Source organism: Poeciliopsis prolifica, unplaced genomic scaffold (genome assembly GCF_027474105.1).
Source record: "Poeciliopsis prolifica strain line A6 unplaced genomic scaffold, Auburn_PproV2 SCAFFOLD016, whole genome shotgun sequence".
NCBI lineage: Eukaryota > Metazoa > Chordata > Actinopteri > Cyprinodontiformes > Poeciliidae > Poeciliopsis > Poeciliopsis prolifica.
This window is the reverse complement of record NW_026562391.1, coordinates 3908545-3934922: the sequence shown is the minus strand read 5'-3', so window position 1 is coordinate 3934922 and position 26378 is coordinate 3908545. Positions and strand designations below refer to the sequence as shown.

General features: G+C 39.3%; 3 protein-coding genes across 4 annotated transcripts; all 3 read left to right on the top strand.

The window, feature by feature from the left end:
- Positions 1-658: 658 nt before the first annotated feature.
- dnajb1b (DnaJ heat shock protein family (Hsp40) member B1b) lies at positions 659-4300 on the top strand. The gene is given in 4 exon segments (XM_055041037.1): positions 659-878; positions 881-997; positions 2474-3090; positions 3514-4300. Coding segments are annotated over 4 exon segments (1050 nt in total). The 5' UTR covers positions 659-796; the 3' UTR covers positions 3748-4300.
- A 482-nt stretch (positions 4301-4782) lies between these two features.
- Positions 4783-11753, top strand: LOC129367308 (CMRF35-like molecule 1). Of its 2 annotated transcripts, none has more exons than XM_055041660.1 (6): positions 4783-5606; positions 8319-8663; positions 9448-9597; positions 11265-11360; positions 11441-11472; positions 11542-11753. In XM_055041660.1, the coding sequence occupies exons 1-6, from the start codon at positions 5537-5539 to the stop codon at positions 11695-11697; spliced, it is 849 nt and encodes a 282-aa protein (XP_054897635.1). In that variant the 5' UTR covers positions 4783-5536; the 3' UTR covers positions 11698-11753. The 2 variants fall into 2 exon arrangements, with proteins under 2 accessions (XP_054897635.1, XP_054897634.1); XM_055041659.1 differs by having other exon boundaries at positions 9433-9597.
- A 3435-nt stretch (positions 11754-15188) lies between these two features.
- Positions 15189-21545, top strand: LOC129367306 (CMRF35-like molecule 5). The gene is made up of 6 exons (XM_055041655.1): positions 15189-15295; positions 15390-15710; positions 17570-17683; positions 17768-17827; positions 17919-18055; positions 20704-21545. The coding sequence occupies exons 1-6, from the start codon at positions 15259-15261 to the stop codon at positions 21010-21012; spliced, it is 978 nt and encodes a 325-aa protein (XP_054897630.1). The 5' UTR covers positions 15189-15258; the 3' UTR covers positions 21013-21545.
- Positions 21546-26378: the final 4833 nt, after the last annotated feature.

Sequence of the window (26378 nt, the reverse complement as noted above, 5' to 3'; positions counted from 1 at the left end):
GGCCAAAGTTTGTGGCGTTTATTAAGATCCTGGTTATCAAAATGTGTTACAATGACCACTGCTGGTATTTGGGCTGTCTTTAGTTGTACTCAAGAAATTGTTATCATAAGTAATTGTAATATAGTGAAGACAAAAATGAACTGTGATGTTGTTCTCCACGCGCACGTGCTGGAAATGGTGTGCTGCTTTCCATTTGCCTCTGAGATTTGAACTTCGATCAGCGAATGATGTCAAACCACGCCTAATCAGCTCCAAGTTTGAAAACTATTAAGATTAGCTAAATCTTACTACCCAGTTCGCTTGGTTTAGACACCAAGCGCGCTGATAGAAGACTAATAATAGTGTATTTAGTTCTGTACATTCAAACACCGAGGCAGCATGCCACCACAAGAGGTTGTAATATTAAATTTCCCATAAAACTAAAAAAGTCTACGTTCTGCTTTTCTGCTATACCAGAAAGTCTGCAAAAACATCGTGGAACGTCTTGTAAAGAGTCTGAGAATCGTTTTTGAACTTTTGCTTAAATAATGACGTTGTTAAAAAAACAAAAATAACGTAATAAAAAAAAAAACTCTTCTACAGCACGTGAAAGCAGCATGAACGTTTCCCGATGGGCGTGAGCTAGCGTGTGACGTCAGAGTGGAGCTGATTCTGGCTGCGTGTGGAACAGTCTGGAAGTTTCTACGCTGTTTATAAGGAGTACGTCCAGAACTCCAGCAGCAGCGCGAGTGGAGGCGGACGCCTAAGCAGGAGCCGACGCGGACAGACGACTTTTGGGGAAAACGGTCAAATCAAGATGGGCAAAGACTACTACGACATTTTGGGGATTAAGAAAGGAGCTTCGGAGGATGATATTAAAAAAGCTTATCGTAAGCAGGCTAGGATGATATTAAAAAGCTTAGTAACGGACAGGAGAAATTCAAAGAAATCGCAGAAGCGTACGACGTTTTGAGTGACCCGAAGAAGAAAGACATTTATGATCGTTTCGGAGAAGAAGGTAAGCGTCATCTTGAACGTGTAGTCCGCTCAGTAATCCCTATGTCAGAATAACTTTATTAAAAATCTTGGTTGACGTGTTAGCCAAAGCAGATGTTAGTATTTCAGTGACAAACGGTGGTTTAGTGGTTATCCGTTACTGTCATGGCGCTTTAAGCCGTGCTCGTCCTTCACGGAGAGTTTTACCTTCAGGGCTAACTAAAAGCCAGGGCCCTGTTGGGACAAACCCAGACCTGTTTCCATAATAAATCGGCTCCTAACGGGAATGTATCCCGACTAATAATGGCAGCCACATTGTTGTTATGAAGCTGCTACTGATGGTAGCCAGCTGCAAGTTCACCTACAGTTCTGCCAAAACAAAATGACGGGCAAGGAGCCGTGGCCTGATTAGCACATTCTTTAATTCAAGTGCTCGCCACGACTGACTTGATCAGAAACAGTAAAAAACTATGGTCCAAAGTTTGCTCCCTGTGTGGCGTGTTGCCATGGTTACGTCACGTGTTTAAAGGTCACGCATGAGACGTGAACCCGCAACTGCTCTCACGCTGGGGTGAGAGGACACGTTTTGTTGTGAGAGAGGCTGGAAAACGTTCAGATCACACAACTAGTTGTAGCTTTTAGCCACATGGCGGGCATGGAGCTGTCTGCTTACAATGAGACACTATGTATTTATAGAAAAGTTTTCATACAGTTGAATGAAACCCAGAAACGAGAATGCAATCAAGCTAAATAGGGCAAACAATGTATTGAAAAAAAACTAGCAATCTTAAATGAAACTAATAGAAAAAAAAACACCATAATAATAATAAAAAAATAATTTAAAAAATGATATTTAGTACCTTTTATGATTAGAGCAGAAAAGAGACAAAGGAAAATTAGCTTAATAATTTTACACATGAAAAGAACTCAAATATAATACAGATTGATTGCATTGAAAATACCTTTCAGATGTTGTTGTTTATTCAGGAAAGCTGTTTTTAATTAATAGTGCCTCATCCTAACTCTAAATATTAACAAAAATACTCATGTGTGCAGAAGACATGTTGGATAAATAGGATGTACTTTAATGAATAATACGGAAAGTATTGCAAACATCGTTGACATTTTTTGTGTTCGACCTCATTTCTTGTGTTCTGTTTTGTCTCGAGTATAAACTCCTCAACCAATTCAAGAATATGCAAATGTAAAACATCAAAATTCTCCTCACTTTTGTTAAGTTTTTGCAAACACTGCTTTTTTTTTTCTTTAATCCACGTTAATGCGGAATAACCCTACTGAAAATGTATCATTGCCTTTGTTTAAATGATCTCGATGGTGCGACATCTATGACCTTTTTTATAAAAGCCAAACCAAGGCTTGTTTCATTGGTCATTGCTTCCTGTAAGTTTGAGACCGATGCCACCTGTTCTATCAGTAATTACACTTAAGCATCCCAAAATTGGTATTGCGAAATGTTAACCTCTTTTTGTGTATTTAGGTCTGAAAGGTGGTGGTGGTGGCGGACCAACAGGGGGCAGCGGACCTGGCACCTACAGCTATACCTTCCATGGAGACCCTCATGCCATCTTCGCAGAGTTTTTCGGCGGCCGAAACCCCTTTGAGCAGTTCTTCGGCGCTCGTAACGGTGGCATGGACGAAGACATGGACACCGATGACCCGTTTGCCCAATTCGGGATGGCCGGTCGTGGAATGGGTCCCGGTGGCATGGGCGGCTTCTCGCGCTCCTTCAACCCTGGCATGGGAGGAATGGGCGGTCACACTAGCGTTGTGAAGAAGCAGCAGGACCCACCCGTGGTTCACGACCTCAATGTGTCACTAGAAGAAGTGCTGCACGGTTGCATGAAAAAGATGAAGATCTCCCGGAAAAGGCTCAGCCCCGACGGCCGAACGACGAGGACGGAGGAGAAAATCCTGGAGGTGCAGATAAAGAAAGGCTGGAAAGAGGGCACCAAGATCACGTTCGCCAAAGAAGGGGACGAGACGCCGAGGAACATTCCAGCGGACGTGGTGTTCGTGCTGAAGGACAAACCTCATCCCGTGTTCAAGCGGGACGGCTCCGACGTCGTTTACACCGCCAAGGTCTCACTACGCGACGTAAGTTGGGATTACTTAAAACTTGCAAAAAAAGCAGATTTTATATTTAGCATGTAAAGGACCAATGAGATACAGTAATTTTCTTGCATTTGGGACACAATTAGCTGAAAAATTAACATGTACTTGCAGTCATCAAGGCAAGTGGAAAACTAAGCCATCAGAAATCAAAGGTGCAGCAGGCCGAACGGGAAGCGGTGCAAAGATGTGAGCAGGATTAGCACCAGGCGAAGAGATTTGATCTGTGCTGCAAGTTGTAAATTATTTTATTAGCCTAAATGTAAATATTTATAATATTGTATTCTTGGTAGCTTCTTGCGTCGACCAATAATCCCTCCATGAACCACACTTTGACTCAAAACTGTTTTAAACAGTGTTGTGGTGAATCACGTCGCTAACCGTTCTTTGCTCTTCTTGCTCCATCAGGCCTTGTGCGGCTGCACGGTCCAGGTGCCCACTCTGGACGGCAGGACGGTGACCGTCACGTCCACTGACGTCGTACAGCCCGGGATGAAGCGACGGGTGAGCGGGGAGGGGCTGCCCTACCCCAAGCGACCCGATCGCCGAGGGGACCTGATCGTGGAGTTCGAGGTGAAGTTCCCGGAGCGGCTGAGCAAGAACGCTCGGGACACCATCGCTCAGGTTCTTCCGCGATCGTGAACACGACGGCTGAACTCACTCTTGGGCCGCCATCTTTTTACCCGTGAATTATAACACGGACGTTCACAAGTTGGACTCGACGCCAAGAGCGACACTCCCGACATTCGGATTGCCCCGAATGTCACGCGGTCCTCTGTAATGTAAATACAGACTTTTGATAGATTTGTTCCCAATGAACGAGTGCTGCTTTTCAGAAGCTTGACTGTAAATATGTTTCCGACGTGGCGTGGTGTTTGGTCTACTAAGCGAGTTTATATTTTTCATGAAAACTGTGCAATACATGAGAGACTACATGTGCCACTGTTCTACAGACTCTTTTGTTTATAACAGTTTTCATCGAGAAACCTTTATTTTTTTGTGCCAAGTTTAAGCATCCAGGTTTGCAGTGGATGGTTTACACAGATGTATTTGACACATCGTAAGTGTAGAAAATCGGCTTATTTTACTAAGAATAGCAGGTCACGCTCTGAAGAACGACAGAGATGAAATACTGTTCTCTGTCTTCTGAATAATGCTGCATTAAGAACAATAAAAAGAAAAATGGTGCTGTTTACACCCAATGTCTCCTGTATGTTTCTGTGAGATGGTCTGTAGGTCACTTCCTCACCATGCTTGTCCATGAAGTGTCATATTAAACATTAGCTTTATAGTGAGTGTTTTTCAAGTATTTTTTAGCAGTAAAATTGAATGTTACTCCTAGCTTAGCTGCAGGAATACTGTAGAGATTTATAGGGATGTTTTCCTGTGAAACGTCAGGACATGTTGGTACCTGCTGAGAGTTGTTTCAACTCCACAGCCGACCTGAGTGTTTCTGTTGACCCCAGACGTTTTTCATGTCTCCTTCCTATTGGACAGAGCGCCATGTCACAAAGCTCCAATCATCTTAAAGTGGTGTCTCGAACATGACAACGAGTTCACTGTGTTCCAGCGGTCTCTTATCTGGAGTCACCAGATCTTCACAGAGCACATCTCTGGGATGTGGTGGAATGGGGAACTTTTCACGGTGGATGCGAGGCCGACCAATCAGAAGCAGCTGTGTAATTCTCCCACGCCACTTTGAACCACAATCGTCACCATTTATGTCATGAAAAGCAGGGGAGAAAACTGGGTCATGCTGGGTAGTTGTACTTGGTGCCAGTTTGAGTCCATCTGTTCTGAATGTTCCTCTCACCAAGACATTTAGTAACACCTGTCACTTAATTAAAGTCAGAGCCTGAATTATTCCTCAGTTGCTACAGGGCCAAATATGTCATAAGACAGAACTGACGTCCCCTCTGCTGAAGCTACATGACGTTGAGCTCATTTTGCGTGTGGTCACTTCCTTGAAGTCGTTTGATTACGTTTCGGTGAGGAGCCTGATGTGTGCGGTTTAACGGGGCCATCATGGCCGAAACGAATAGACCTCAAGTTGCCTTCAGATACCCGTGACACGGTCTGCAGACAGACCACTTATTGAGTCTGATGGCCTCCAGCGTAATTGGCTCTAGACCTTTGGAGGCACACAAATGGCTGGGGGAGTTCGGCATGAACACTGAGCACTTTATAGCCCGTCACAGTCATGAGCTGGTTCTTCAATACCGGGTGAAAGTGATGGGAAGAACTACCATACGCTGTATGTTTGCTGTTAGGGATAAATAGCGGCATGGTACATCAGGCTGATGCCATTTTTCTTTCACACTGAGGCAAGCTGAATCCGAACTGCTGTAATCATTTGCTGCAGAACTGTTTTGGGCGCAGCGTTGCTTTCCTCTTCAAGTTTTATGGCAGTAAATTAGATTAGCAGTACAAAATGACGTTCTTTCTTTTGACTTGGAATCAAAGAATGAGATCTCTCCTCTTCACTTTCTGTTGCTTTTCAGGTGAGTTTATTGCTCAGTTTGTAAGAGTCGATATTTTGGCTTTCCATATTCTTGCACTGAGAGGAGGAAGACTTTGCAATGCTTAGAATGTTTTATACTGAAATCGCTTCAGCATAAACTGCAACTCACATGTTTGACCCTAACAACTGAAGACAGGTTTCATAAATATCATAACGTTAAATAAGTTTGAATGCGATTTTAAATTTAGAATTATTTGTCCACCGTGAAATTTTATGTTGCTTAACAATTCAGCACTTTTTTTTTTTTAAACAACAGTCCACAGTTTATTCAGGCTGGATCAGATAAGGCTGGATAAAGGGGCAGCCCAGAAGGGACAGCATAGCTGAATGAGAGAACAATGTCGCCCAAGAAATGCTGTTCTGGATTTATTATGTTTTTGAACATGTTTACCGCTCTAATTAATCTGCGTGCTGCTAAATAATCTCATCGTTACAGCACACTCTATGGATTTGGGAACAATTAAATCCTCTTCCTGGCAGTCTATAGTTATGATCTTTTCTTCATCTTGAATCTTGTCTACTTTTGAAAACCTGTGCTTCCTATTCACTTGCTTCCTTGTTTGTGTCTCACAAAATTTGCCATAAAAAATTTGCCATTCTATTTTCATAGAAATTATTAGTTTCCAGTGCTTGGAAAATACCATTCATTCCTCTTTTGTATCAGAAAAAGCTTCTTGGTTAAATAAAAATAGTTTGCATCTACTTTTGCTATGGGTATAGACAATTTTTTCCTACTATAGAATAGTAGTTTAACACACAACCACACCTGTACAAATTTAACACATCTTTTTTTTTTTAAAGCAACATTTTGCACAGCTTGGCCTGTTTTCCAAATGAAACATTAGTCAATTCTACAGGAGAACTTTATTTAGGTAAAAGAGGAGACTCTCCACTGCGATGTTGCCACATCAGCGGTCGGTATTTAAATGGCAAAAATGTACTGAATCCATAAAAATCATCCAGGTGAGAATTGTTGAGACGACATCCCTCATGGGCTGAAAACGATAGGATTCACTGGGACTTAGTGGTGAAAAAGAGTGGCTCAGGAAGCAGGAAGCTCCATTTTCACTCATTAAGTGCACATTTTTGCAGCAGAGGATCTTTGATATGCACTCTGTTCACATGATCTTCTGAGTTCCCCATATTTGCAACAAAATATGTACTGTAGATGAATTCACGCCAGAGAAAGGGAACAAAATAACGGGCAGGGAACAGAAGAATGAAACAATGAAACAAGATATAAGGAGCTTAAATTCTGGGGCAGGGTTGTAAAGTGAGCCAGAAAAAATAATAATGGGAAATGTTATGGGAAAGCAGTGAAATGTGGAAAGAGATTAATTAACCCAGAGGAGTACGAACTGAGACTCAAGGAACTAGAAACAAGAAGCCTGACAATAATCTGAGACACAGAGAAATGAACTGTGTAGAGCAACACAAATAAACGATAAAGTGTTTGAACAAAAACCTACTTCACTAATGAGACATCAGGGATCACTTTGCATGAATTACTCCATTGATGTGGTGTTGGAGACCCATGCTGCTAAAAACCATAATTCAATTTCTCAGAAAAAATGACATAACACAAATTAAAATGTTTTTCTCATATATAAATGTATTACAATGTTCAATAATGGTGACTTGACAGTTGTCCAGCTGGCAGCCACTGACACACTCCACGAGCAGGGTAAGCAACAAATGGCCAATGTTAAAGATAATATCCAAGTATCTTCTCAGAAAGTTAAGTGGAAGGAAAAACTGTGGTTGAAAAAAATACACAAGATGCACATATCTGCAGACGATTGCAGCCTTTGGCATTTCCAAAACGTTTTTAATGAGAGGGAAGCATTTACTTGCAGCCTGCTGTGCTGGCTTTTGACTTTATGAACCATAAGGGAGCCAACGACCTCAACCATCTTGCCTCTCCACTCTTCTTCCTGATTCTGGGACCTTGTTTTCCAAATCCAGTTCTTTGCTCAACAATGGTCTGCAGTTATATGTTTCTTCAGAACTTCTCTTCACTAAAGATTTTCCTTCCACTCAACATTGTGGTTATATATTTCGGTAACATTTAACATTGACCATTTGTTGCTTACCCTGCTTGTGGAGTGCATCAATGGTCAGCAGTCTTCCCCATGACTGTGTTGGCCTTTATATAACATTTTTGTGTCAAAAATCCCTTTTTGTTGGTCTTACATAATATTTTTCTGAGACACTGGATTTGGCTGTCAGCCATGATGATTAAATTAACAAAAAATCACTTTAGTTATCGAATAATTTGACATTTTGATTACACCAAAATGTCAAAGATTAGTCATTTTTACATTTAACTTAATGTAAAATTACTGATACAAGATCAGTTACTAAAGTAGATTTATAGAAAAGGAGTTGTGCTGTGCCTTTAAGAGGAGCCGTTAACTTCTTCTCTTTTGTTTTTTTTTATGAGGGCCCGGGAAGGGTTCTGTTCTGTTAAAATGAAAGTTGAATAAAAAGCTGGACAGTGTTATGTTCTTTCTCCGTCCACGACCTCCTGTTTTGTGGTAACATCGTGACTAAAATCACATTTCCAGGCGAACCTTAAATTACTCTCAATAAACCAAAATCACAATTCCTATGTCCACATAACACCTTCTGTGTGCTAAAGTTAGCTAAAAATAATTATTAATCTTCAAGCAGACTTCGTTTCACCCTGCAGTTGTGCGCCTGGACGCCTCGGAGGTTCTGGAGGCGAGCGGCCATGTTGGAGGAAACGTCTCCATCCACTGCTTCAGTAGCTGGTCTCCACTCAACGTCTCTGAGCTCCACGGCGCACATTTCTGCAAAGGGGTCTGCTCCGGCGAAAACACCATCATTCAGATGGAGGTGACGAGCTCTGCCGTGACACGGGACGGGAGATACAGCATGGAGTCTAATGGAGGAGATGGGGTCTTCACCGTCACAATAAACCGGCTGAGGAAAGCCGATGCTGGGAGCTACCTCTGTGGAATGGCGAGAACCTTGAACGTCACGTACCAGGAAGTTAGGCTAAAAGTTGTAGATGGTAAGTATTTGGCGAGGATGAATACCTTGTCGAAGAATACCACCTATTTTTTTTCACATTCTTTAAAGTCTGCGACAATAATTCGGGAAAAAAAAGAATCCAAGTCAACTCAATTGGGAAGCAACATCCATCCGTGTGTCGTTCAATGTCAGTCGTAACTCCCAGTGTTTAGCTAGAGATCATTAGTGAACAGACAGCATTATGACGACCGGGAGACACAGCAGACAAATTAGGGATGAATGATGGAGAAGCTTAAATTAATTATTAATCATTGCTTCTCAGCTTTTTTATGTTTCCAGCAGTAATTTGGTGGTTTTTGTTGAGTGATAATTTCCAAATCATTGAAATTGGAAAAGTCCTTCGCCTTCACTTTAATCATCTGCTCCATACATGGATTCTCTATCAGATTGAAGTCAGAACTCTGCTTTAGTCACTCCAAAATGTTAATTCTACATTGGTACAATCAAAAAATTATACCAACATGAATCTGTTAGGGGCACAAACAATTTTAGCTGTGACTGCAAGTACTTAGTAATACCTTTTCAGCTAGCAAAATGTCTGAACTGATTTTGGATCCAATCAACTCCTTGTATCTACATTTTGACTAACTTGAAAGACTGACATTCAAATAAAAAAAAATCTGTGAATGTGTACATATTTAATTTTGTTGTTTGAATTTTCTTGTTTTTGACTATATGTTAAAGTGTCACATGGGTCCAGACCTATGTAGCCATATTGTATCTCACCAGTCATTCTTGGTCTCTCAAAGCTTTCACTGTTCCAGCTGGATCCTCTGTAACTCCGAGTAGCGTCCTGCCGACGGGGCTACTCTCTCCCAGAGGTGGCTTTTCAAGCGGCGGAGCATCCGACGAACCAATCACGCTGCCACCTTCAGGGAGGAAGAGAAGACAGAAAGAAGCAAACAACTTCACAGGTAGTACGCCAAGCAAACCTTAAGAGAAGCCATCGAAATACTTTGATCAGTGTTATAAGAATTGTTTTGATTTGTAACAATTGCAATTAAAAATTTTGTGGCAATTTTAGCAACAGAAACAAGTCGAATTAGTTTCTAAATACATATAAGCCAATTTAGTCCAAATTTAGTTTTTTTTAATTTTTATTGATTTGCACTACATGAAAACAACTGTTGCAAATAAGTGATTCATACAAATACGAACTTAAGAATTTGTTAATGTATAGTGCAGAAGAGAAAGTTGGTTTCTACTAAAATAAAATTATATAAATTACAGTAAAACAAAACAGATATTATTCCAAGTCAATCTGATTTATTCTAATCTAAGTGGTAAAACCCAGTTACTAAAACAAAGTGAAAAAAGTATTTCAAAAAAGTAATCTCAGACAATATTGGACTCCCAACAGCAGAAGCAGAAAACTGAGCTTTAAAAATATAAAATATATTTAGTCAAGGGTGACCCTTAAGTCATCAATAAAATCTTGAAATTAATGTCAAAAGTAACATGTAGTCAAAAAAACAACAACGTGTATCTGCTGCAGTTTAAACCAATTGGTTTATGTAAGCTTTTCTGGCCAAGGCGAATTTATAATGAGTTTCAATTATTGAATTTAGAGAAGATAATGAATCATGAATGACCACGTCTGTTTTGGTTAAAACTGAACCAACCTCACCAAGTTCCTTCAGGACGAGGACGGCACAGCTGAATTCATATGCTGACTTAAGATGAGAATCATTTCAAAATTGACTCACAGGCCTTTTGTTGTTTCATAGACAGAAATATGCATAAATTTAGCAAAGATGACATCAGTCTCATCCATTTTTAACTGGAGGCTGATCTGTGCAATCCAGATTTAATATTGTGGTGATTGTTTTGTTAGATTGTAAACCTTTTTCTTTTTTTTTTTTTTACAAATATTAATTTCAAAGTGAACTTGATAGCACGTATTTCTGTATTTATATTGAATCCATTTGTGTTGTAAGATGCCTTGATTTGTTGCAAATTACCACAAAATAAAAAAATATATAGTAAAATGATCTCAATGCAATCATTCAAAGCATCCAGTTTACAAGTGTTACTGGTGTGAAAAGAGTCAACGTGTCATAAAAGTAAAAATGTCAGCTGTCTGCAGCTGACGTCTGTAAGAACCCAAATGTCAGAGGACCAAACACACACCCCTGAGGTACACCTTTTGTCTGTTTTTAAAATATGACTGCAACTTGGCAGACTTGCCACACGAACATTATACAAATAAAACCTTGAGTATATAAATGCAATTTTTTTTTGTTTGTCCTGTGCAACCAATAATTGTCCAGCTTCCTGATTCTAGTTGTACATACATTATTTTAATAATGATAATAATGACCTTTATTTAACCAGATAATGGGTATTAAGTTAGCAAACAAAATGCAATACAAAGGAAGAATAAGGGCAACACTGAAATAAAGTTGCCCCTTGGGTAAAACACATTCACAGATATGTGGAAGAATAATGAAGCAGAGAATCATAATGTTGAGGCAACAAAAATATAAAAACAGCTACCGACCTGTTAGGAATGTTACTGTAATTGCTTTTTAAATACAGATGTATAAAAAGTGTAGTAACCAGTAGTCTCTGTTGTCTGCAGACACAATGGTTGTTATAATCGTCTCTGGCAGCGTGGCCTTTCTGGTTTGTGCCATTATTCCTCTGATATTCTACAGACACTGGCGGAACATGGGCGGTGAGGCATCACAAATAGAGAATTCCCAAGGTTTTGCTGCCTGAAACGGCTAAATTAATATTTCCATGTGCTTGTTTCAGGTGAGAACAGACTGTCGGAGAACAAAAATGAGGTAAAGTCGATTTCTATCCGATTTGTTTTGCCACTGAAAACAAAGACATACAAATGTAATTATTCTCAGGACGACTGCTGTCAGGAAAACGTAGATACTGCCTCCACTCAGGTCGCAGTTGGGGTTCAGACTTCTGAAGAAGACGATCATCCAGGATCTGGTGCAGACGATGGTCTCCGGTATGCGGCTGCGTACGAGGGGCTGGATCCCAGAAGCCTTGAATGAGCAGGAGTTACTCTGTTTCTGTGCAGCTTTTTAGTTTAAAAATTGCTAACTGTATGTAAAATAATAAACACCTCCTTTAATATTTATGTGTTCCATATAATGTTTCAGATTTTGGAGAGTAACAACTGAGGCAAACAAAATATCGAGAGTTACAGAAAGAGATGTGTCATTCAGTACTGACATAGCAATAAGCACAGCAATTAAAAGTTGACAAAAAGACCAGCAGAGGGCGCCCCACTGTGTCTGCTTTAGAGTAAGAGTATTTTTATAAATGTTGTTCAGCGATTCTTTCGGTTTCATGAGGTTTATGAGGCTGAGAGGTAGATGTTTAAGATTTTATGAATCTTAAATATTTATTCAACCCACTTTAGGTAAGACCAGTTTAGGTATTTAAGATTCGCTACTTATTTGGTTGATTGAACACCCAAATAAGAAGCAGAAGTCTTCACTGAAGGAACCTGAGAAAAGTTTCAAATATAAGTCTAATGTAACAGCCATCCTTTTTCCTACCCACGTATTTCCTGTCTAAGGTCAAATGTGTGGTTGAGTCTTTCTCCAACATCCACATGACTAAATTTTGTCACACTTCTACTACTAACATGTGCATTGATTTTATTAATGTATTTTAGCCATATTATCAATTCAGTGTGTTTAGTGTACACTCTTCCCTATTTAATTACAGACTTTTGTAATGTGAAATAATGAGCGTCATAAATCATTTTTGAACTTTTTCCACACATAACTGAACATTTATACTTAATCCAACTGACAAACAAACAAAAGAAACATTAAACAAAAGAAAAAATGACAGTAACCAGGTTGCATAAGTGTTTGTATGTATGTGCGTGTGGATAAATATAACGTGAACTGCTTTTTGATTTGTTCTCGGGTTTTAAATGGTTGGAAACAGGCAGCATCAAACATGTTGACGCAGATATTTATGACTACCTTACAAAAGTCCAGTTGCCTCCGCCATGATTTACATGAGCCTACGCCTGGCAGGTGCAGACGATGGTCTCCGGTATGCGGCTGCGTACGAGGGGCTGGATCCCAGAAGCCTCGAATGAGCAGGAATTACTCTGTTTCTGTGCAGCTTTTTAGTTTATAAATTGCTAACTGTATTTTCAGTAAAAAGAACAAACATCTCTTTGAATATTTATGTGTTTCATATAAGATTTTGGAGAGTGACAACTGTGCCAAACGAAATATTGAGAGCTACAGAAAGAGGCATGTCATTCAGTATTGACATGGCAATACTTAATAACAGTATTGTCAATTAAAAGTCTCGTAATTGACTTGTTCTCACACATAGTTTTTGACATTGTTCCCACGTCTGAATAGTTTCACGCAACCCTATTGTTAGCTTAGACTTTTGAATAAAACTGGATATTTGGGGTAAAAATGTCTTAAAATTATTTTGAGCATGTACTTTCACATCATAAAATCATTGTATTTTAACAAAGGTGTACACTTCTTAGAGCTACTGCAAATTAAAACAAAGATAATATCGAGTAAACTATTAAAAATAATATTCTTTAATCAGTTAATATTTACATCGAACTCAAGTTACAAGTTTTCACAATTTGATAAATCCATGTTGGTAGTAAAGAACAAAGTAAATCAAGGTTTTTTTTATCCAGAAACATTCTGGTTTTTATTTGTGCATTTTAAAGCTTTTTTAGTCGTGTTTCCTTTCCCCCCCAATCTTCTTGTTTTACTACTCTGGTGGTATTTAGCTCCTTGTTTCACAATTTATTTCAAAAGTTTTTTTTTGTTGTGTTTTTTTTAACAATAATTTGCATTTTATACTTGAAAGTCTCAACACCACCTTCTTATTTACTTTCTGTTTCTGTCACAGCAAGTCTCATGCTTATTAATACCACAAATAGTACCGAGGTTCTTTATTTTTAACCTGAACATTGTTACTGAGCCCACGCTCTCCTGTTTCTTACTAGACCACAACAGAAGTACAATCTGGGGATTTCTGTATGGGTGATAAACATAGCCGGTTGTCAACAAATCAAAAAATGATGTGTTGTTTCTAGGTAAAAGAAAAAATAATGTTTGTACTGCGTGTGTACTATGACTCCTCATAAAAATTAGACTTTGTCACTGTGTACACACATGTACATTTAAGCCTCCAGGTTCTTAATTTTGAGTCAAAGACACTCAGATGAAAATTAATCTGTTTAACAAGTTTGTCTTTAGTTCAAGAAAAAAAAAAACAGCGGGCAGATAGGGAAGCGTGGGGTAAGTTTACCTGCACTCTCAAGTTATTCTTACATGTTGCCATGTGGACATAAACTCTGCAAGTATCCCTTTTTCTAATGCAATATTTTTTGCTTGTCAAAGTAAATATTTTATATTTCAGCTGTTATGACTGTTATGTGAAAGCAAATTTATATAACATCTATTGTACAAAAATTTATCCTATAGATGTTGACAGTTTGCCAGCATATTGAGCCATTTAGCTACGGATCTGTTTGAATTTCTAAGCTGGGTCATTTTTTTCTCCAAAGTGGAGGCTGTGGGTCAAATGCCTTGGGGATAACTGGAGTCAGTGCTTCCATTTCTTGACTCCAAGGAGTCAAAAAAAAAAGACTCCTAGAAATGAGTCAATTCACATTTGGCACTCACAGCAGAAAATATTTCTGAATCCTTCTCTAGAGTTGTGATTCAAGACAATCCCGTCTCTGAGGTCTAAAGACAATTCTTTAGATTTCATGCTTGGTGTTTGACCTCTGACCTTATACAGACGTGTGGTCACACATGTCCACACACACATGTGTGGACCTGTTTGTGGATACTATAGCGACGAGTGGTATAAAGTATTATTTCACATTTCACTGAAACGTGAAGACATATAGGAATCCTAAATCCTGTTTGGTATAAAAATAAAACCCCCTTCACTGGAGCCCAACGAGGTTCTGCTTACTGTACAAACTATCACTTCCCTTGGGTTGCTGACGCCCACATCTCCCACATAAAGTCCAATCAACTGAATTCACCACAGCTGGACTCCATTTAGAAAAGATTTACTTGCAAGTTTGTGAAGATAAAGAAGTTACACACACAAACTGTGCAGCTAACCTGCTAGCTAACGCTGCCATGTAGTTTATATCTTGTTAAAAGCTTGTGTTGTGTCTGAAAAATATCACAACAGTGGCTTACATGCACTGTTGTATAGGCCACTGTTGCTTTTACATGCACGCACTATAGCGACGAGTGGTATAAAGTATTGTTTCACATTTCACTGAAACGTGAAGACATATAGGAATCCTAAATCCTGTTTGGTATAAAAATAAAACCCCCTTCACTGGATCCCAACGAGGTTCTGCTCACTGTACAAACTATCACTTCCCTTGGGTTGCTGACGCCCACATCTCCCATCTTCTGCTGTCTGCAGTAGAAACCACAGGAAGCTGTCAGGGGGGGTGAACTCTTGTTTACATGTAATTCCATTAGTAAGAGCTCAGACGGCAGTGAGGCTTAGCACCAGGTTTGATCTCTACATGCTCTTCTAACAAATCGTACCGACTCTGCAGTGACCACCGAGCCACAATGAGGAGCCTTTCGGTCCTCTGCTGTCTTCTTACAGGTATGAAGTAGTCTTAGAAAAATAAATGTAATTACCGCAACTAATTTTAAAATGCTCAACTGAAGCCTAACATAACGTGAAATGATTTTCACAGTGATGTTGTCACTGGGAGCCGAGATCAACGTTGAGGGAACAGAAGGGGGAGAGGTGTCGTTCAAGTGCTCCCATAAACTGGCGCACAACAACAAAAAGTACTTCTGCACAGACCCGTGCAAGACCATTGAAGACATTCTGGTTGACGTGTCCCCTGGTGAGACTGCCACCTCTGGAAGGATAACTCTGGTGGACACTGAGGACGGCGCCTTCACGGTTAAAATCACACAGCTTCTTCTGTCAGACGCACACGTGTACTGGTGTGCCGTGATCAGGTCCATCAGCAACACGTACACGTCGGTGAACCTGACTGTACATAAAGGTACGTTTCATCTCTAGTGTAAAACCAGACTTCTGTATTCCATCTATTACTGCTTGTTGTTAGAGGCGGATTTGTAGGCATGTCTACGTGTAGGAGACTACGTGTAGAACGACTAAAAATTTAATTGGGCTGTCCCGCTAGTTTGGGAATCATATCTCTGGAAACCAGTATAGGTATCAGCTGGATGAGCTTAAATTTTTTTTTTTTTAATTTTGCAACACCTCTTAGTAGGACTGAAGTTCTTTTAAACGGTTTAGTTTGCCTGAATAGCAAATGTCTCAACCAGTTTTATAAGTTGTAGAACTTAAAGAAAAATAAATCAGTTCTGATGAATAAATATTTAATCTATGGTGGGGAACAGTCAATCCCACGCTTAATGAAGCAATGAGATTCTGGAAGTTTATCACTATTTATTTGATTAATCAAATTACTTTCATCAAAAATTATATTATTACCTGTGACCTGTAAAGATTGTATTCTGCCTCTCGCCCGGAACGTTAGCTGCAGATTGGCACCAGCAACTCCCGACCCCAATGAGGTGTAAGAAAATGGATGGATGGAAATATTATTACCAAATGCTAGAACTGAGTGAATGAAATGCACTCACAAAAATCCCTACACAATTTCTACATCACTACAAAAATTAAGAGTTTTCTGATTAAGAATCGTTTGAAATAAAGTTTGAAAATATTATCATTGGCCCTAGTTAAAAACATCACGCTTTTATTAACAAAATTGTCTAGAAGTTTAATGCAGGTGGGTTTAAAATCAGACCTGAATTCTAAGACCACTTTTGAATTTGACTGGGGAAGTGAATTTGTGGGTTTGATTCAAGATTTCCAAACCACAAAAAAAAAATAAAAATCCACCTCAGAACTCAACAAATTACCTCATAATGTGGTCTGAAATGAGGTTGTTGGGTCATCCCTTTCTTAGAACCAACTTTGGACCATGGTAGTTGCAGGACACCACACACTGTGAAACCTTGCTGTCGGTCCAGCCAGTTGACTGGACCCGGTTTACATCGGTTTGGAGCCAAATTAAGATTTATATGAGTGAAAAAAACAAACAAAAAAAAAAAACTTTGCTGGTTAGACCAAAGTCTTTCTCCCTGGTTGAATAGAATAAAAGAAAACCTTGTGAGATACAAACAAAAGCAAATGAAAGCGACTGATTTGGTTGAATCAGACAGAATGCTGTTGTGGATTCTTTTTCTTCCCTTTTTCAATCAGATTATCAATAATCAGCAGGAGCTGATGGCGTCTGGAGGCAGAAAGGTCACCAAGCACAATAACAAGCCAGGAGTAAAACTGATTTATTTTTGAAAGCTCTTTTCAGACATAAAAAACTGACAGGATGAATCAATCTAGTCTCTGCACACATAATACATACTTCATAATTGAGAAGGTTTGCACATTCAAGATGAACATGCCGTCATTATTTTAGAATTGAACACAATGATCATTGACTTCTAAAAGTTACAAATATGAAAACTTTTGCATGAATTTCTAAATTGGCAAAAATACAATAATTTAGGTTTTGTCAGAATTTGAAGAGATTGAGCATGAGACACAACTAATGTGCATGAGACTAATTATGGTCTATGTGGTGTTGCAACAAATATATTCATATTCAATAAGTTAGAGTATTTTTGAAATCTTTATTTATTTCACTAACTCATTCCACAAAGAGAAACAGGTTATTTAAATTAATAGGAGACTGGTTTTCACACAGAATTCAAGTGAAGGGTATTATATCGGACCAATAAAAACATTTTTCACACAAAAATATTGGCTTAAAGAAAAGTACACTTAACGCCTTTATCTGAAAACCTTCTTTTGTTTCACTCTTCTGAGCAGCTTTTAAAACGACGGTTTCCCCCATTGTTTCTTCCGCCTGGTTTCCGACCGTCAGCAACTCAACACAACTGACAACCCGCATGGGAACAAATGCGACAGGAAACCTCTTAGAAGGTAGGAGTGCCTGTCATTTCATTTCATACGCGAGTCCTTGTGCATTAAAATAATCAATACCTAATTCATTATCTCTGCTTACAGTGATAAACAGCACCACTCCAACAGCCTCAGCGTTGGGCACCACCAGCCTCACCAGATACGGTATCTATCTACTCATCTGTTAAACAGTGTGTGCACGAGAACGATCAGATAACGTACTACATATATATTTTTTTATCTTGCATCTGATCAGACCCTGTGCTGTTTGCTGCGGCCGGGACCGCTGCTGCACTCATAATCTTCAGCCTGGCGATGTACGCCAGGAAACGCCGAGAAATGTCAAAACCTCTGCTCCTCTTTTGCCTCGACAACAAAGAGCCCAGGAGTGAGGTCAGGAAGTGTCCTCACAGCACACTTAAGCTACAGGCTCGTTCTAAACAGCAGATTAATCAGAGTTGACAGAGCTGCTTTCTTTTCCTGGTTGCAGGGGCGGAACGTATGAAACGGGTTTTTCCAAAAGCAGTCTCTCTCTCTCTGTTAAAGTCTGAGAAGGTTTTTTTTTTTTTTTGCGTAGGGGTGTTTTACCACCACATCTACTGTCAAAGTGTCAAACGGGTGTGGAACCTCGGCGAGGAATAGTTTGACATTTTAGTTTATCCCACATCTAATGGAGTGATCAAGCATTTCTACAGTTTAACACCTCTGTCACACATCTGCTGGGGGTGCAATTTGACATTTTAGTAAAACAATCACTCTCTCTCAGTCACTCACTCCTTTATCAACAAATAGTGTGACATAGACAACATGAAAGAAAAAAGATAGCGGAGAACTGAAGCAAAATAAAACAAGTGATGGTTATCCTAATTATATATACATATATATATATTATTAGTAGTGACAGGACTAATACTTTCTGTCACGGTTACGGTACAGATCATAACCATGACAGCACAACGTAACATTGTATAGCATTGGTAGATACGTCCATATCAGTTACATGTCGCTCCTTCATAAGAGGGATTAGACAAAAATTTGTATTACACTTATCTATTCAGACTCTTCCTTCTGCTTCGCTTCAACCTACGAGCTACAATCAACTCATGAAGCCGACAGAAATACGGAGACCTGTTCAGGAAAGCTGTAGTCACGAAAACAGCGTTGTCCGCCATGCGCAACATCCGAGTTAACACGTCCGCACAGCACAATAACTCAGCGGACAAAACATTCACCCTAAAACATAAAGCCTTTATACGACTTTCGCTAACTTAATATGTACAGCTAATCTGGTGATAATGTCTGTGACAGCCTGCTAGGAGATTGCTAAGGTTAACTAGCTGGCTTTCCTGACGTCATTTTAATGCGTATCTTACATTCTTTGTGCTTCTTTTCAAGGTGTCTATAAAAGTTGGTCGTAGTGCCTACCGTCTCTGACAGTGAAACACTGCAGACCTTACATAGCGCCGTATGCTTTGTGTTTTAAATGACCGAATTTTATAACTGATGATTTGGCAGACATCTTGCCTCGTGGCTTTCAGTTGAGGCGCAAGGAGGTCACAAAAAACCTGCATTTACCAATGAGACACGATCGTGCTTGGGTTTGAATCGGTACGTTTTGCATCCAATGCAACGAAGGATCTTAAAGAGACAGATGATATTCTGACAATTTAAGGTTATTTCCACAGTTGAGGTCTTGAAATGAAATCCCGAGTACTCAAATGTCCGAGACCATCAAAAAGTGGTGTACTGCAACACTGCAGTCCGTCTATGGAAGTCTGATTCTGGTTTTGAGGATGTGACAAAATATTACCGTCTGGTTTCAGAAAAGTTTAAAAATGATCTATTTCCTCTGAAAAACAATGGACCAAGACCAGTTGTCATTTCTTTATTCAGTCACTCTTTATAACATCTCCTGGCTGTAAAAATATGATGTCTAGTTTTTACTTTTAAAGCATGTTTTATTTGAGGGTTTTATTAATTCAAAATCATTTTTGAAGCAAAGAAACTGAAAACAGGAAGAGCTTCGTTCACATTGCTTTGTCCATGGATGAAGAGCTCATAATACATCTCATATGTTAATTCATGTGGATGCAAAATATTGGTAACATCTGCATCCACTGAAGTCTGTCATCTCATAATTTTTGCCAAGTTTGTAAACCTGTGGGTCTTTAAAACACTTTACATTTTCATGGAGCTATTTGCACATGCTAAAACATTGTTCCACCCCCTATTTATTATTGCCACAAACAGATGGGGAGAAACTTTTAGAGCATTAAATGAGGTTTATCACTAAATATGAACTAACATTAAAAACAGACACAACTGTGGTATCAGTGGAAATTATGTATTATACTGTACAAGACCAAGTGTCTCTTAAAAACAGGACAAAAACTACTGAAAAACAGAATTTATAAATAAAATATGGTGGTTTAGTCAGAACCCTTTCGATGGCTTTACCTTTCTGTTCCCATCCCACCTCAGAACAAAAGCAGGAAATAGCTCCCGTGCATATGACCACAACACGGTGATGGTCTTTTGAATCAGTGGCGATAGACCTGACCAATCTAAATAATCTGTGTTTCACTTTATGCAGGTGAAATTTTCATGAGGATTATAGCAAGCAATTAGCCTGTCCCTGTGTATGTTTGCAAACAGTAATCTGGCTTTTTAATGTTTCTTATGTAGAAACAGCTTACTCCTCACCGATTGGCCTTTCAGTCCATGTCGGTACAAGACACATTTCACTGCAAACAAATGACTTCTTTTACGTTGGTTCCTTGTGTTTCCAAATGAGATTTTTTTTTTGTTGACTTGTCATCAGCCAGCAGGCAGTGACTTGCCCCTTGTGACGTTCTCAGTCACCTTACATGGATTAATATTAGTAAATGTGTGTTACTTTCACATGACCTTCGAAGCATTGACATATGGGAGATTAGAGTATGTTGCAGTTCTCCAAAACTGTTTCTAGACACATCCACAAGAAAAGCTCAAAACATTCAAACCCGAGTGCCAGTACATTTATTTTCTCTTCTTTTGTTCAGGCTACTGAATGTCGATTTAATGACAAGGGACCAAAGAGTGATATATCCATCATTGCGAACCATTTACAACTGCATCCAACCACGGCTCCAGTTTCCCTTCCCGTTTATGAAAACCTTCCTTTCTCCTCTGGTTCAAGAAACTTACCAGCAGAGGAGCCAAGCATCGACGACGCAGACCACAGGATCTACATCACACCGCTGCCGTCTGCAGCGGCAGAAATAAACAGTGTGTCTCAGTCTGTCTCTACTGAGCCGCCTTCTAGATCGCTTTGGTTTGGATTAGATGTATCAAGAATAAATCATGTTTAGGATGGCAATACAGTACTTTTTATTAAAAAGATGTTAACAGTGCCACTGTAAGCAATACTTGCAATATTATTGTACACTATATACTTTTAATCCTGAAACCTACTAATAACTGAACCGGTATAACTAAAAAAAATAGAGAGCGGAGAAAAACTAGAAAGTGATTTAAGTTCACAGTATATTTAGGTGGTAGTCAGTAGTCATATAGAATTTTAAAGATTATATGCTAACAATGCATTTTAAGGAACAAATAGTACTTTCCATAAACACTCTGCATGCATACATGATTTATGAAAGTGAAATATTATCTACTTTGTGACCTCAGGTTAATAGCAAAAGCTGCTTATTTATAAATGCTTCATGCCTTCTAGAAACTTAAATAACTGTGGATATTTAAATGTACTGTATATACTTACACTGATGGATGTTTATATCAAGTATCAAAAATTGTACATATGTTGTCCAGGTTTGTTTTTCTTCACTGTGTAAATCATCGTCACTCTTCCCAATAAAAACGTCTTCTGTTTCAATTACTTTGCACAAACAAGCTTTGGAAATATATTTTGTTTTTTAACTTTGACTAAATAAAGTACAACGTGTTCATAAATTTATTTGTTAATTGCAGGAGCGCAACTACACACTTTCTGAGGGGTGTGCGAACACATCATCTCCCCCAGTCCAACTTTCCCATCAGAAAACAGATGGAGACGTTGTAAACGACAGCATCTGTCTGCCTGTAGTTTTAGCAACGGCAACAGGGGAAGTGTGAAGCCGTTCAGTCCTCGGTGGACCTGACATTTTTCACCGACAATCTGGAAAGCGATGGAAGTTCTCTGCCAGAAAAACTTGAGCGATCAGGCAGGACAGTGTAAGCACTCAAAGAAGACATTTTGGAAAACGTGTCCTGAGTCAGAACCTCGATTAGAGTAAGCTTCTTTTGTTGAAAATGTTGAAATGCAAGATGTTTGAATCAAGGCAAAAGAAGGTGATCAGGACGCTCCTTTAGAAAAGGAGAGTTTTCCCAAGGACACAGTGACCTCTTCACCACAATCGAAGAAACAGCCAATAAATGACAAGGAGAAAACAAAACAATGTCTCACTTTTTCTGAACCAGACAACATCCAGGTATGCTTCTAAATTAGGTTTCAGAAAGAGCAATACCCGAAAGAAATCAGAACAGATACCAAGACTTTATTTTAACTTAAGGAGGTGCTTAGAACAAATGCATCTAACAAAGCACCTGTCTCTATTGCACAGAATAAACTGCTACTTTAACACAACATTAGCTTTAGCGTACCAAAAGCCTCAAAGGTTTCTCTTTGGTTTAGCTCTATGTGAAAGAGGAAGGCGTTTTTGACCAGGACGTGAAAAGCACCTGACTCAAGCAGAAGATTTTTGCCTCCTGGTTGGTGTGGACGTGTGACAGTGAGTGTGGGAATTGATGCCAAACTGGAAATGTTGGGAGAAATGGGGATCTCATGGAGAACATCTCTAGTTCTAGTCACCTTCATTACTTTTCTACAAATACAAGGTAAGCATTTTCCTCTCCAGTCATAATTTCCAACACTGATTTAACATCCTGCTGATAGCGTTGCTCACTTGACTGCTCTGATTAATTTATATCGGATACTCATTAAAACGATCTGTTTTTTTCCAGCTCTGACTTGTGACAAACCCGCAGTTGTTTCTGGCACTGAGGGTCAAACGTTTGACTTCATATGCGAGTATCCAAGTGACAGGAAAAACAACACGAAACACTTCTGCTGTTTAGAGATCGAAGAGTCCTTCGCTCAGGTCGTACAAACTTCCAAACACGACGAGTGGACAAGTGAAGGACGTGTCTCTCTTTACGACAACACTACAGCGGGCTACGTTATCGTTAGGTTTGACAAACTGTATTTAAACGACAGCGGAAAGTACTATTGTGGTGATTTTGAGAGCAATGATCGCATCACGAAGATACATCTGAATGTCTCCCAAGGTAAAGTCGAAAGCACTGAATCACAACAGAATATTGAACCTTACATTGTGCTGATTTCAGATTATAACTCAACATTTAATGTGTTTTTTTTTTTTTGTCAGAAATTATTGCCCTGCAACATACAACATGCAAATTCTGCTCGTACATTTCACCAGCTAATGTGAGAATAATTCGCTGTTGACCTGCTGTGGTTCAGAAATGACAGGTCACACAAGCCATAAATGAGAACAGGGTATAATTAGTTTTCCATTTCATCTTCTCCTTTTCAGAAGTTTCAATTTCTGTAGCAAAAGGCCCGCAAGACCACGTCGACATGGAAATGAGAACAATTATATTTTACTTTGTAAAAAAAGAATAGAAAAAGGTGGCAAACGAAATGCTTCATTTATTATTCACTCAGTGCTGATAATGCTTACAATATAAAGAACAAGGGACATAGTTTCAAAAGAATTGGATTTTTGGCTTTCAATATGCATAACGCTGGCAGAGACAAACCCAAATATAACTTTGATGCCTGTGTTGGTCTAATTCGTAAAATCCGACTGACGCACATGGAGGTTTGTGGTCGGAAGGTGACAAAATACGAAGGAAGTCAAGTTAGATGAATTGTTCTAAATAAGCCAAAAACAATCTCCTGGTGCTGTTTTATTACAGTTTCTGCATGAAAACAACAAGGGTACATTTGATATTTTAAAATATTAATAACTCATTGACTTTTAAATTTCAGACAACTCCCTGAGTTTATGGAGCTTTTGGCCGATACACGTCAAATAAACGTCCCTGAACATTGTTTTGTGTAAAATTCAAGTGGAAATGAGATACAGTCAATTTATTTATAAGCTGCTCCTCTGTGCTTAGAGCTACAGTATGTCACTTTTATAAAGAAAATGTTTTTTTTACATGTTCGACAGTTTGTTATGAGACAGATAATGTGTGGAAAGATCAATCTCCTCCGCCTCCGCGCCGAGCTGCTGTTACCATCTAAATGCACCGCTCTGATTCAAAACAACACGGCAAATCCAGCAGGCCCAAATCCACTCTGTCAGATTTGATTTCAGCACTTTCACAGTGTCTGTATGGGAACCACAAAAGAGAGTGTTAATTTAACTGTTTTTGGAGATTAAATTAAGTGTCAAATACCAACTCCGTGTGGAGACAGGGCCTCTCTGCACTCCTCCAAAGGGCTGTCCACTCACTAACGAAGGTTGTCTCGGGGTTGTTGGGCTTTTGGTGAAGTTGGGCCGGGGTACACCAACGCACTCCTCGTTGGTACTGCACTGGACAGTGTCGAGTCACCAAGTGAGATAGCCAGCGTTGGTCTCTGGGTAACGAACAGAGACCAACTCTGGGTAACGAACAAAAAAAACATGAAAATGAAAAATGGACCAAAGGAGTGCATGTTTACAACAACCCTAACAACAAGCCTCAATTACAGAAATGTGGAGTTTCAGATATATTGACACTTACAAAAGCATTTTTGGAGTTTGAATCTTGGAAGAAGGTTGAGGGGACAAGAGGGGTTTGATGCTGACGATTCATCCTCAAGCAAACCCGGTGCTTATGTGCAAAAAAAAGGCAATAAAGGATTAAAACATGCAGCAAAATGCACAACAACTGGAATAGTGACAACATAAATTATGTCTGGGATATCAGTGCATAATTTGCTTTCAATATAAAAAATAAAAAAGCCTTTTACAGGTTTTCAAAGAAACAAAAAAAGAAACGAGGATCAGAAAGGCTGTAGATATTATTTTATTTATTTTAATTTTTTTTACATATTTGCTGAAACTGTTCTGTGTCGAAGTATATGAGAAAAAGACAATCTGTGAAATAATTGATCTCTGCCTATATCTATATATTTTTTAATTTACTTTTTTTTTTTAAAGTTGTATAATTCAGCTTCAATACACTGTCATATTTTCCAGTGCATAAAATCCCGGCCTCCACCATGGCTGCACCAGTTCACAGTGAGTGTTGCTCTTTGACCCCACAGTATTATTTAGTAATACTTTTGATGTGATTTCATATTCTCTTCCATTTAATACATCACTTTAATTCATTCCTATAAACTTTGGTTAGTGTTTTGCTGTTTTAAAGTTGTTGTATGGAATAATGATTATTTGTTCATTGTCGTACAGCGATCACCATGCAGCTGGCTCTGACCATTATATTGTGCATTGGAGCGATGATCTTTGTGTGTCTGTTCACAATCTGTCTTCTTCTGGCTGCGAGGCACAGGAGATCCACCCCTCGCCAGAAAAGAGAGGTTAGTTTGCTCCTTTTAACTATTGTAGCCTTTGAACTTTGACATTTTAATCCTCTTCTGAACTTCATGTTTTTGCTGTCTGAAGCACTGCTGACAGTGAAATATGACCGCGCCGCCTTCTGCCTTTCAAACTTGTCAATTTTTTTTTTTGTGGAAATGAAAAGACGTTTATTTATGTTATTTGAGTGAGAACCAACTCAGAGTTGAAGGAGGATTGGAAAAAAATATGGCACTTATTTCTAATATTTAGTGTAAAATATACGAGAACAAAAAAAATCCTAAATTTTCCAGTATGCAGGAATGAGTCAGATATTTGGGGATCAAGTTATGGGAGTTTTTTTCATTGGCTTTCGTTTACATTTTTTGAACATGTATGTAATCTACAGTCCACAAGGAGGCACTGCAGCATCCTCAGCATGCACTGCAGCATTGTGCAACTCAGCACATCCTGTTGCAGTTTTTGTCACGTTTTTTTCGGACAACGGTCATCAGGTTCTTCATATTAGGCATGGTCAAGCTGCCACAAGAGCTGCTGTCTCCAGTGTCAGACAGTTCTGTTTCCTGTATATTAAAAATAGTTTTTTGTAAGTCTCTTGGTTGCTTATTTCATCACTCTGAACTTCCACAACCACATATGACTTCATGTCCTTTCCGGTCAGCACACCTGATGCTTTTAGATGTTTTAAATACAAGATGCAAACTGAGTGTTTACTATTCTTATCTCCTTGTAGTTGGGTATTACAGATTCAGATAAAAGTATAGAATCACTATCTGCCACCTTTCGCGAACATTTCATTGATCTTTTAATGTAAAAATCTCATCTAATCTGACGTCGCTGATTTGTCCTCCCTGTAGACGTCGTCTGACTATGAGACGATGATGCCCTCGGCGGGAGCGGCACCGGAGCCCTGCGGGTGTTCGCATCCGGAGTGCGTTGACCTCTCCACTTTACCTCGGCCACCTTCTGACCTCTACTCCTGCTTCACAGAGGAGCATCGAGAGTCCATCATCTCTTGCAGCCTCGGTGAATACATCGATGTAGACGTACCGGGACATATCTGCCAGTACCAGCTTCTGGACCGGAGCCGACTAGAAAACCATGTTTACCACAGTCTTCACGGT